This window comes from Neltuma alba, unplaced genomic scaffold (genome assembly GCF_004799145.2).
Source record: "Neltuma alba isolate B1F8T4 unplaced genomic scaffold, ASM479914v2 tig00012032_pilon, whole genome shotgun sequence".
In the NCBI taxonomy this organism is placed as follows: domain Eukaryota; kingdom Viridiplantae; phylum Streptophyta; class Magnoliopsida; order Fabales; family Fabaceae; genus Neltuma; species Neltuma alba.
This window is the reverse complement of record NW_021636598.1, coordinates 125,897-138,330: the sequence shown is the minus strand read 5'-3', so window position 1 is coordinate 138,330 and position 12,434 is coordinate 125,897. Positions and strand designations below refer to the sequence as shown.

Genomic DNA, 12,434 nt, shown 5'->3' with positions numbered 1-12,434 from the left:
ACTTGATTTCATGATTTATTATTGTAATGTTGAGAATATTATATGGTTTGGGTCATTTTCATTCACGTATTCTTTTTCAAAATCTAATTTTATCCAAAATAATCGCTTAGAGTTTGGTACAAACAAAACTTTTGTAGCAAGTGAGATGTAGAAGAAATAAAATAAGGGGAAAATCTCATTTGAATTCCGGCGTGTTTGGAATAACTTTTCAAAAATAATTTTATAGAGTTCGAGGTAAATATATTGAATAAGTTTTATCTTGACAAAAATAAAAAAAATAAAAAAGCATGCACCTTAGCCAGCCACGACAATCACCCCTTCTCTGGTGACTAGCAATCAATGCTTAGACTAGTGACAAATTTTAAAGGTGCATTTGATATGAGGGATTTGGAAGAAAAAGGAGGGAAGAAGAGGGATTTTTCTCTCCTCCCCTTATTTTGGCAATCCAAAGTTGCAGAAGGGGAGGGAAAATTTCATAAAGTTTTCCTTCCCCTCCTCTTATAACTCTCCCCTCTAAAATTGGGGGGTTTAGGGAGCAAATGTGTATTTTTATCTTATTTTGACTAAACTGTTCACAATTGTTTTAAATATTTTTATCATGCTTTTTTGCCTTTTTCTTCATCACATCTCACCCAATTTATATATAGTTATATATTTATTTGCATTCATTTAACTGTCAAATTTTTTAAAAAAAGATTTTTTTCAATTAAAAATTATCAACGGAAATGTTAAATTAAAACATTAAAAGTTTAAATTGTATTCCAATGCAAAAATACTCCGACCAATATTAAGCAAAAATTGTTCACTAAAAACGTAACAGTTAACTAATTCTACTAGAAAAAATTGTTAACTAACAGTGCCATAAAAGCTAATTCTTTCAATGAGTTATGTGTGAGCGTGTGTGTATATATTAAGTTTATAGTTATAGTATTTATAATTATTATGGTACATATACTGTAAGTATGATTATAAATGATTAAATGATACTTTTATAATTTATTATTATATTTTATTAAACATTATGAAAGTAGGAATATAAAAACAACTTAAATAAACAAGGATAAACTTGTCCTTATAAAATATTTTTCCTCCCTTCCCTTCCTAAACCAAACAAGGTGATATTAAAATCCATTCCTTTTCCTTCCTTCTGATCAATCCAAATGAGGTAATATTAAAATTTCTCTCTCATCCTCTCACCTTCCATTCTTTTCATTAAAATCCCTTTCCTCTCTTTCCTTTCATTGAGCAAAACAAGAACTGGTGGGATTTCATTCCACTAACTTTTAGCTTCAATGGTTCTATAGTTACAGATTATTCTGTGTAATAAAAGATGGTGGGATTAAAATCCACCTTGACCAACTCTGCTGAAAATTGTCTAGTCGTCAATGGCTATTGGTAGCCAGCTAATTTAAGATTTGGAAATTCTAAATTGGTACCTTAGAATGATTTAAGATCCTATAAAATAAACCTTAGACTATAAAATTAGCTTGGGGGTTTGAGTCAAGATTTGGTCAAACGGTGCAATTACTATTTTAGACTTTGTGCAATGTACATAGAAATATTTCTGATTTTGATGCCATGTTTAACTTACTTGTTCAAAAAAAGTAATTATGGCATTCAGTACCGATACATTGATCTCTACTAATTTTGTGAGGCTGCCATCCACTTATATTACCTATAATAACATATATATTTTTCATGTCTATTATATATTGATTTTTGTGTGTTGTTGACGTGGACATAGATTCATGAGAGAAGAGGTCAAAATCACCCGGCATCATCATGGATTGAGATTAGCTCCCTGACAAACTCCTTTGTTTTAAATATCATTCATACTTCAATTCCTTGTCTCAAACCGAATACATTATTGTTGTTGTTGTTATTGCTATTATTATATGTTGCTACTGTCTTTTCGTTTCCTTTGACGATTATTCCAACTTTCACTACGCTAGCCCTTCTATTTCCTTTCAAGCTTTCAACACAAATCGGTAAATAATTTAAATTGAGTTATTGATAGTTATTACTTTTCTCGTTTTATTTATAAATTATTTCTAACATATTTTACACAAACCTAAAAAAATTAAATTTCATTAAATTTTATTTAAAATTTAATAAATTTTCAATTTATGCCTATTTATTATATATTATATATATATGAAAACAAAATTAACACAATAATAAATAAAAGGTAAATTCGCATATTCACATGAAAAATTTCTCTTTTCACCCTATAAATAGAACCAAAAACTCTTCTCTTTCTCTACTCTATAAATAAAATTAGAGAAGTATATAATCGTGGAGATAGAAAGACAAAAATTAAAAATATATGAAAACCTCTATCCTTACATATAAAATAATCCCCCCCGGGGGGCCCCAAATTTCTATTTACGAATCATTTTTGTTAATTTTTTTTTATATAAGGATCGTTGAATAACTATGATGAAGATAGGGATTTATGGTTATGAAAAAACTGGGTTTAAGTTATAGGCAAAATCATAGGAAAATCTCATGTAACAATTTTAATATTGGCTGGCGACATCTAGTGCAAAATGTCATAAGATAAAATAGACATATAAATGTGGCAACACCTACAAAAATAATAAAAATATGATTTGAATCGTATCTAAGAATACTATTCTTAAGAGTTATTCCACCACGTAAAGTTAAGATAAAAGGCGGTATTTTCTAAAATTAAACGAACCCTTTATGCATAAAATAGGGTGACAGAGTAACAAAAATTTAAAACTCAAGAGAAGAGAGAGAGGAGGAGAATTCGGGGATAGAATTCAACATTCTCTAACCATGCGCCACATATTGCCTTTTATAGGTAGATAATATGTAATTGTTGGGCTGCCATGTAGTGATTAAAGACAGTTTTAATTATAATTAAAATGGTGGTTTTTCAATCATGAATTAAAACATTTGAAGACCATTAAATATGGTCAATGAAATAATAAAATTGACCAATTAAAATATATAAACTCTTCTGCGGTCATTTTTAATGGTTAATTTTAAAGACTTCTTTTCTTAATCATTTTATTAACTCAAACTTACATCTTAATAAATGCTAAGGTTTTCTCAATCTTAAGTAATATAGAACTTTTTTTGACACGTTCACACGCTAAAAATCCAATAATAAATATCACAAGTTTATATATTTAGAATAGAAAGTAAGTCATGTTTCTTAACCATATTTTGCCGTATATCTCATTAGTAGTTAAATTTTTGTTTGACATTTTCTTATAATTATATTTAGAATTTATTACATTTAAGAACACATTTTAGTTAGCTTTTTATTTATATGAATTAAGTTAAAAAATTCTTATAAATAGAGAGCATGAATGAATTTGAATCCGCAAGAATGAACAAACCATTTATTTATTATCCTAGCCTTCCCCAGAGAGGAGTTATTCACTCACACACTCCTTTCGTGGGGAATAGATGCCAGTAAAGCCAATGCTCTTTGACAGACCATTTTATTTAGGGTAAATGTACATTAGCATTTTAATTTAGATTAATTTAGTATTCTAATTTTATTTATGATATATCTGTCATCTTAAAAATCAAAGTGCTAGATGTAATTAAAAACATAATATCAGAACAGTGAACGCACCAAGAAAATGACACTAAAATACTGGATTGTAAAATATTACCTCCAATTCAAGTGTTAGGTAACTAATATATGAATATTAAAAAAATTAGTTAAACTAATTATTTGTAATAAATACATGTTTTCTTTCCAAAAACACCCATACTTTAATGGAAACTCCTTAAAATATTGAGTTATTATAAAAATTACTTGGAAGCACAATAAACAAATGTTGAAGATAAAATCGATTGATATTTTATATTTAGGATACAATTAAATATTTCACTAGCTCCTAGATTAAAAATCAAAGGCAGTAAGACGAGGATAGTTACTTTTATTTTTTTATATACGAAGAGCATAAAAGGGAATGTTGAGAATTGATGGCATTAATGGGATAAAGGAAAGAAGGCATGAAATATTTGACAAAAAATTACAATAAGATCTTAAAAAAAAAATAATTATTAAAAGGTTTTAATAACAATCTAAACAGCTTATAATTATAAGTTTTATAATAAAAAATAATAATTTCTGAAACTTATTTTGTAATTTTTTTTTTAAAATCTCATTGTAATTCTTTTGATATTAAATCTTTAAACCAAAAAAAGGAGAAAACCGTCGACAGGCATGTTTCACTGTTTCGGAATTGGGGCAGTTGTCCACGTGTCTCACTCCCACGCTCTCTACGCTTCTCTTACGCGGATTCCCCATGGCACTTCTTTGCTTTCGCTGTCGCCAGTTCATCCTCCTGACGTGGACCCCTTACCCCATACGGCTATACCTCATTCGCCCGTGGCCCCCACGCTCTGTCATTGCGCGCTTACGCCACGCTTCTTTCCCCCTCCACAGACTCATAAATTATTCCTTTCAATCCTGGGCACTATTCAATAAGATCCCGTTTATGGAGTAGAAACAATGTATTATGATTAGGACCTAATGTAGTATAGAATAAAAATAGCTGATTTGCAAAAAAGATTAAAAATTAATCAAATTAGTTAAAAAATCCTTATTTATTCAGAGAATTCCTCTGGAACCATTTGGGTTCTGAATGATGAGCATCGTGATGATTTTGTTGTGAAATTTGAATTATTCATATTTAATATAAACGGTGTAATTTTTTTTGTTTTTTAAATTTTTCTCTTTTGATTTGTGTAAAATCCTTAATTGTTATTTTTTTTACAAAAAGTAATTTTTAATTCAGAAATTATTAGTTAAAAATTTAAACTGTTTAAAGTGTATTTAGATAGTGTAGATCTCATAAGCACTATAATACTCATAATTGTAATAATCACCAAAACTAGTTCGGGTGATTAATATAGTGGCACTAATGGAGAAAAAAATTAAAAAAAAATTGGTTAAAATTTGTATCTTATACATAGCACATTATTTATCCAAATTAATCCACAAGCCAACGAAAAAAGTAACCGTTGATACCCACTTGGCAACTTGCCGACGCAGAAATGTATGCTATGACTTTTATAACTACGAGGAGTCCACAACAAGAATAGGTTAACGTTGATTATTATGGAGCTTAAATTGTACTCCTACGATGTTTCACATAGAACCTAATTATTGAGTTGATTTTGATTTTAAATATAAGACCTATTTTTCATATTTATTAATTTTTTCTAAATTACTTATATGAATACTTCCTCAACCATAATCAAGTAGAAGAAGGAGAGGAAAAATTAAGGAAAATGATTATGGTGTTTTAGGAAAAATATGTCATATTTCTTATAATTAACTAATTTACCTAATTTTTTTAATCTAATCAAATTAGTTAAATAGATCTTATATTAAGGACCAGATGAGTAGTATTTTTTTAATCTCTAAGAAATGTTCACCAATCCATTTTAACGTTACTTGTTACGTATTAATTAAATTTTAAGTACTTTTTGACAAAATCAGATGCAGGCTTATAAGTAAAATGGAGAGAATAGTACTTATACATGCAGTTCACCAGCTGCAACAACCAAACCAACATAGCCATTCTCTTCCTTCTCTTCCAAACCATCGAATATCTGTGAGTTTATCTGGTTTTTTGTTCTTTTCTTTGTTTATGTTTCCTACTTTAATAATGTGTCTGTAAGAGTGTTTCGTGTGTCCTACGTTGGAGTCACTTGATGACAAGTTAGCAGTCGAATCATCGTCTTCCTCCTTCTGGTTTTTGAAGAGACATATACTTAAACTATACACCCTTAACTTCATTGAACTTTTCATCTCCTAATCTGGATTTATTTCCCCTGCCGACTTGTGTTCGACAAGCAGAAAGTACGATCCTTTTTTTTATCCTTCCTCTATCATCCACTTTTTCTTTTCATTTTGCTTCCTTCTCATGATCTTTTTCTTGTCTGCTGATCTGTCATGATTCTTTCTCTTAAAAAGTAATACACTTCATTCAAGTCCTTAGCACGGTGATAAATTTGGTCTTTGATTTTGAATAGGCTCAGTTTGTTATTGAACTTTTTGTTGGCTTGCAGGAAGCTGAGAGAAGGTGACTCCATTTGGTAGAAGAGAAAAATGGCGACACTGGGAGATATTGGGCTTGCAGCTGGAATAAATATTCTGAGCGCATTTTTGTTCTTTGTGTTATTTGCTATCTTGAGAGTTCAACCTTTGAATGACAGAGTCTACTTCCCAAAATGGTATATCAGAGGTTTAAGATCAGATCCTGCAATTGGAGGAGTATTTGTTCGCAAGTTTGTCAATTTAGACTGGAGATCCTATGCCAAGTTTCTCAATTGGATGCCACAGGCTCTTAAAATGCCTGAACCTGAACTCATTGATCATGCTGGTTTGGACTCTGCTGTTTACTTGCGCATTTATTTGATCGGGTAAGAATCAATGCAATGAGTGACATAATGAATATGTAATTCTTGTTTGTTGCAAAAAAATAAGGATTCTTTGTGGAATTCTACGTAGGAAAACGTATTTGTACTATTTAGCTGATATTGTTGTTCTTGTGCAGGCTTAAAATATTCGTTCCCATAGCTTTTCTAGCATGGGCAGTTCTGGTACCTGTAAATTGGACAAGTAATGGCTTAGAGTCAGCCGATGTAACAAATGTAACTTCAAGCGATATTGATAAACTCTCAATTTCAAACGTTGAAGACAGATCAAAAAGGTCTAATAAACCCAAGTGCTTGCTATTCAATTTCACTTCTTGATGTTATTCATTAAATTCTTCACTCTTATCCTAATTTGCTAGTGAGTTTAGTTAGTGAGGTTTTGTTCTGTATCTCAGGTTTTGGGGACATATAGTGATGGCTTATGGCTTTACCTTTTGGACATGCTATGTTTTGTACAAGGAGTATGGGAAAGTTGCCTCCATGAGGTTGCAGTTTCTCGCTGCAGAAAAACGTCGCCCCGATCAGTTTACAGTAAGTTTGATTCAAATCAAATCATCGTTTCCATCATCCATACACAGAAATAGCTCAAAAGGGCTCTCTAATCTCTCTTCATGTTCATAATGAGATAGTCATATGAGATTATCCATCATGTGGATTTATCTTCTCATAAAAAGGTATTCTTCCCAGGTGCTTGTTAGAAATATACCACCAGATCCTGATGAATCTGTGAGCGAGCTTGTGGAACACTTTTTTCTGGTCAATCATCCTAATCACTATCTCACTCACCAGGTTGGTTTCTGCTTTATTATGAATTCATTTTCATATAATGAAATGGAAACAAAATTAGACAATCAAGTACCAATGCAGAAGCAAATTATCTTTGAGGGAGCCAAATGATAAGGGTAATGTTTTGGATGACCAAAACGAAACTTTACTCTTACGTGGGGAAAAAACTTGATTACTCTTTGGTATTTTATTTTTCCATGAGAATGTTGAGGGAAGGTGGATGAGTCAAAGCACTTTCATTGAAACATTTCTGCAGGTTGTTTATGATGCAAACAAACTTGCAAAGATGGTGAAGAAGAAGAAGAAGTTGCAGAATTGGCTAGTCTATTATCAAAATAAACTTGAAAGAACTTCTATAAGACCCACTATGAAGGTATTTTCATTTGATCTAAATGTCTTCAAACTTGGATTTAAGGCTACTACTAGGTGCTAATTCAGAAACCTCCCTTTTTCTCCCTCTCACATGTTTTGACTAGACTGGTTGTCTTGGTCTTTGCGGAAATAAAGTGGATGCCATTGAATATCACACCACTAAAATTGATGAACTCCTGAAAAAAGTAAGTACCTTGTTTCTCTATCCACTTATTTGGAAGTTTTATCACTCTGTCCCTGTGAACAACGCATGAAAGAACATGAAAACTATTCGTACATGCAAATAAAATATTGATTTTAGAGAGTTTATGTTATAGTAGAGTTTGGTACTTGACATAGTTTTGAGAATTTTTGTTTTTCCATTCTTACATCAGCAGGATTATCCTTCCTTGGTTTGTTTGTATTGTTTACTTAGGAACAGACATTGATAAATCTGAAAAGATTTCTTCAACACATTGTCTTTTGGGGTTCTATATATCATTATTATGAACAATGAACCAGAAATCAATGTACCACATTCATTAGCCATTAAATAAAACACTGCATTGAGAAAACATTAGTCATAAATTAAATCATGAAAATATGAAACTTCACTACCAGATCAACAATATAACTTGTTTTTCTGATAATGGTCAGAGCGATTGAAATAGATTACTTGTTGCAGATAGCAATAGAGAGGGACAAAGTTACAAATGACCCGAAATCCATCACGCCAGCTTCATTTGTTTCTTTCAAAACTAGATGGGGTGCTGCTGTTTGTGCACAAACACAACAAACCAGAAACCCAACAATGTGGCTCACTGAGTGGGCCCCGGAGCCACGAGATGTGTATTGGCCAAACTTGGCAATCCCTTATGTTTCCCTCAGAGTCAGGAGGCTCATCATAGCTGTTGCATTCTTCTTTCTCACTTTCTTCTTTATGATTCCCATTGCAATTGTTCAATCCATTGCAAGTATTGAAGGCATCCAGAAATCAGCACGTTGGCTGTTACCACTTGTAGAAATGTAAGTGTCTTCTCTTTTGTTGTGCTACAGAGCTTAGAAGTTAACTCTGGCTTGACCTTGGTGCAGTCTGTTTTCATCTCTGAAGCTCAAGCCTGGCTAGGCCCTGACCAGGGTCAAGTTGGACAATCCAAATCTTTTGAAATTGAAGTTTCTGAAGTTTCTGAAGTTATACTCCACATTTACCTTTCTTTATACATACAGCGCAAAATTTATCTATAACTGGAAGTACTGGTTACTTTCTCCAGAAAACTTTTAGAACTCTCACTTCATAGGATCCGAATTTAAGGTCAGATTAGTATAATTGGTGACTCTTAAACCCAAGTTTGGTCCTGTTTAAAAGAAGACTTACTTTTGACTGATTTTTCGGGCTAATTAAACCGGACTAAAGACTGATTCAACAATTTGTTTTTATTGAATCAACCAGCATAATCTAGTTATCATTTACCTACCTTAGTGTACTTCATTGTGCAGACCCTTCATCAAGTCATTCATCCAAGGCTTCTTGCCTGGTATCATATTGAAGCTTTTTCTGCTCTTTGTGCCAACAATATTGTTAATAATGGCAAAGCTCGAAGGCTTTGTGTCTCTATCATCTCTTGAGAGAAGAGCAGCTTCCAGATACTATATTTTTAACTTAGTTAATGTATTTTTTGTGAGCATACTCACTGGAGCAGCATTTCAGCAATTGAAAGCTTTTATGCACCAACCAGCCAATACGTAAGTCATTTTAGACTTCATTCAGTACTGTTTAATCTACTCACATTTTGCTTTGAATCATAATCAAATTCTATATCAGATTCATGTTTTCTGTGCAATTAAGTTTACAAGTTTATCCTATTTAGTAAAATTTAAACACGTAATCAGTATAATTACATAAACAAATTTTATGTATATGTGCTCAAAAATTTGTTTAACTTGATGTTCTAAAGTAGATTATATTTTCCTCTCCTAAAAAGTCCCATAACTAATTTTTATTAGGAAATTGCTTGAGTTTTATAATCCTGCACACATTTCCTCTAGTTTCAATATACTACTCTGACCACCCTTATTTAATGAACTTTTTGTTATGCTTGTTGGCAGATACCCTGAGACAATTGGAGATGCAATTCCAATAAAAGCAACGTTCTTCATTTCCTACATAATGGTTGATGGATGGGCTGGTATAGCTGCAGAGATCCTGATGCTGAAGCCACTGATATTTTATCACTTGAAGAACTTCTTTCTGGTGAAGACTGAGAAGGACAGGGAAGAGGCCATGGATCCAGGGAGCATCGGCTTCCATGCCCGAGAACCTCGTATTCAACTCTACTTTCTGCTTGGTCTGGTCTATGCTGCTGTCACACCTGTTGTTCTCCCTTTCATCATAGTTTTCTTTGCACTGGCCTATGTTGTGTTCCGTCATCAGGTAAAAACCGGAAATGATCCTGATCTTATTATTATTTCTATTGAAGTTTGATATTTTGTTCATTTTAACCGAAACAATCTTGTGCTGTTAAGAGTATGATTTCTTTATACCTTGAATAATAATAACCTGTAAAGGGGTTACTGTTGTGAATTTTCCGGGATTGTGTAGCTTTTAACTACTGCAGAAAAGCATAGTTGCTTCTGCATAGTAAGTTCAAATGTGCATAATTCTAACAATTATATATCATTCTGCAAATCTTCTCTCTCTCTCTCTCTCTCTCTCTCTCTGTGCGTGTGTTTATGTATAACCTGGAGATTGATCCTACATTCTTATTGCAGATCATTAACGTTTATAATCAAGAGTACGAGAGTGGTGCAGCATTCTGGCCTTATGTCCATTTACGTGTCATAGTTGCATTGATAGTCTCACATATAGTTCTGATGGGACTATTAAGCACCAAGAAAGCTGCTACATCAACCCCATTTCTCATTGCTCTCCCAATACTAACTATTTCGTTCCATTATTACTGCAAAGGCCGTTTTGAATCTGCCTTTGTCAAATATCCCTTGCAGGTATGTCAATTTATCATTTGTTGCGTTTTATCTTACATGACCTCAACTATAATCTTAAAAAGTGTCTTTATTCAAACGTCTGACGTAAACATGTCTGTTCTTTTTAATGTTTGCTTTTAAAAATATGACACAGGAGGCAACAATGAAAGATACACTAGAGAAAGCAACAGAACCAAATATGAATTTGGAAGGTTACCTCAAGCATGCCTATGAGAATCCAGTTTTCAAGGCCAGCATGGAAGATGATGATGAAGAAATAAGTGCTGAAAAGTGGGAAACTGACTGTGTTCCTGTGCCCACAAAACGCCAATCCCGAAGGAATACTCCAGTGCCAAGCAAAACTGGATCCGGAAACATTCCAGATCTTCCATCACCTTGAAATCAGTGGCATAGATAAAGGATGATCATTTCATTGTATAAATACTAACTTCTTCATCATCATCATCATTCCTCATATAAGGACGGCTCCGCAGATATAATGAACTCAACAATGTACAGGTCCTTCCAGCAATATATAAAGCAGAATTTGGCTTTTTGTTATTAATTTGATATTGTAAAGTTTTCAGTATTAGTGTAAGGGTATGATGTCGTTTTGTTTCACTCGGGTACTATATTCCCCTTTTTTGGGGTAATATATCAGACTGTGATTGGTAGCACGGTTGCTGCTTTTTAAAGAAATACTACCTCCGATCCTAATTATAAGACCCAATTGACTAATTTGAGGAGATTAATGAAGTAAGTTAAGTTAGTTATTTGTAACAAATAAGTGTTGTCATTCCTAAAATATCCTTGCTAATTAAGTGTGTTGGTTAGAACTATCATTATTAGAAGGACTATCTTGGGAAAAATGCATAAATATGAGAGACAAAATGGATTGGGGTCTTATAATTAGGACCAAACTAAAAGTCAAACGGGGTCTTATATTAAGGACCGGAGGTAGTACTTTTTATTAATTTGTATCAACCTCACTGAGGAATTATATTATGTAATATCTGAATGTTGTAAATTACACAAAATGATTGTACATAGGACTTACCTTAACCTAATTTCCACTAAAGACCAAACAAGCATGAATATTCCTATGATTCGAATACACATCAATTCGCAGGCCCAGCTGTTATCCGCTAAATTCAAATGGATTTGAGGTTGAATCATATCATTTTTATCTCTGTTCTTTCACGAAGTAAAGAGTTGTTACTGGCTAAATTTCTGGCTTTCTTTGAGATTCAAGATTTTCAGTGAAAAGCAGTTCCCAATGTATTGGCATGGCAAGCAAAGAGTTGTTTATTAAAATGGACGGACACAATCGGCTTAATGCAGTTTGGGACAAACTTGAGACAATCTGCATTAATTTACCCTCTTGTTAAGCTTCAAAATTTAAAGCTTCATGACCATGTTGGCCCGCTGCTGCAATAGACAGAAATGGGCAAATTGCTTTCTCTTTGGCTCCAACATGCAACGGAGATTACCTTCACGGTTCACACGCTGATATGTAACAGCATTTTTGGCAGTGTTAGCTTTATATCACATATCTTTACATAATGTGGATTATGAATCCACATGCAAAATTTATAAGGCAATAGTACAGGGTCTTGGCACTACACTAATACTAAGAATTTTTCCCAAGGAAATAGTTAGACTGCCTTATTATGAATCAGCGAGAATAAATTCAAATAAATATAATGTACTACTTTCGATCCTTAATATAAAATCCAGTTGAGTAATTTCAAGAGATTAGGAAAGTTAACAAATTATTTAGTTATAGTATATGTTACATGATCTCTCTAAAATATTTATGTGTATCATTAGATTATATATCAATTTATATGTAAGACAAATTAGTTTGGAGAAAAATAATA

At 32.5% G+C, this 12,434-nt stretch overlaps 1 protein-coding gene across 2 annotated transcripts; it reads left to right on the top strand.

Annotated features, from left to right (window-relative positions):
* Positions 1–5,526: 5,526 nt before the first annotated feature.
* Positions 5,527–11,249, top strand: LOC114721354 (calcium permeable stress-gated cation channel 1). Of its 2 annotated transcripts, none has more exons than XM_028907171.1 (12): positions 5,527–5,609; positions 6,067–6,420; positions 6,555–6,710; positions 6,831–6,966; positions 7,123–7,224; positions 7,478–7,594; positions 7,698–7,778; positions 8,258–8,598; positions 9,070–9,315; positions 9,679–10,003; positions 10,342–10,575; positions 10,709–11,249. In XM_028907171.1, exons 2-12 carry the CDS (start codon positions 6,107–6,109, stop codon positions 10,952–10,954), a joined length of 2,298 nt encoding a protein of 765 aa, XP_028763004.1. In that variant the 5' UTR covers positions 5,527–5,609; positions 6,067–6,106; the 3' UTR covers positions 10,955–11,249. The 2 variants fall into 2 exon arrangements, with proteins under 2 accessions (XP_028763004.1, XP_028763005.1); XM_028907172.1 differs by lacking the exon at positions 5,527–5,609 and adding an exon at positions 5,810–5,857.
* Positions 11,250–12,434: the final 1,185 nt, after the last annotated feature.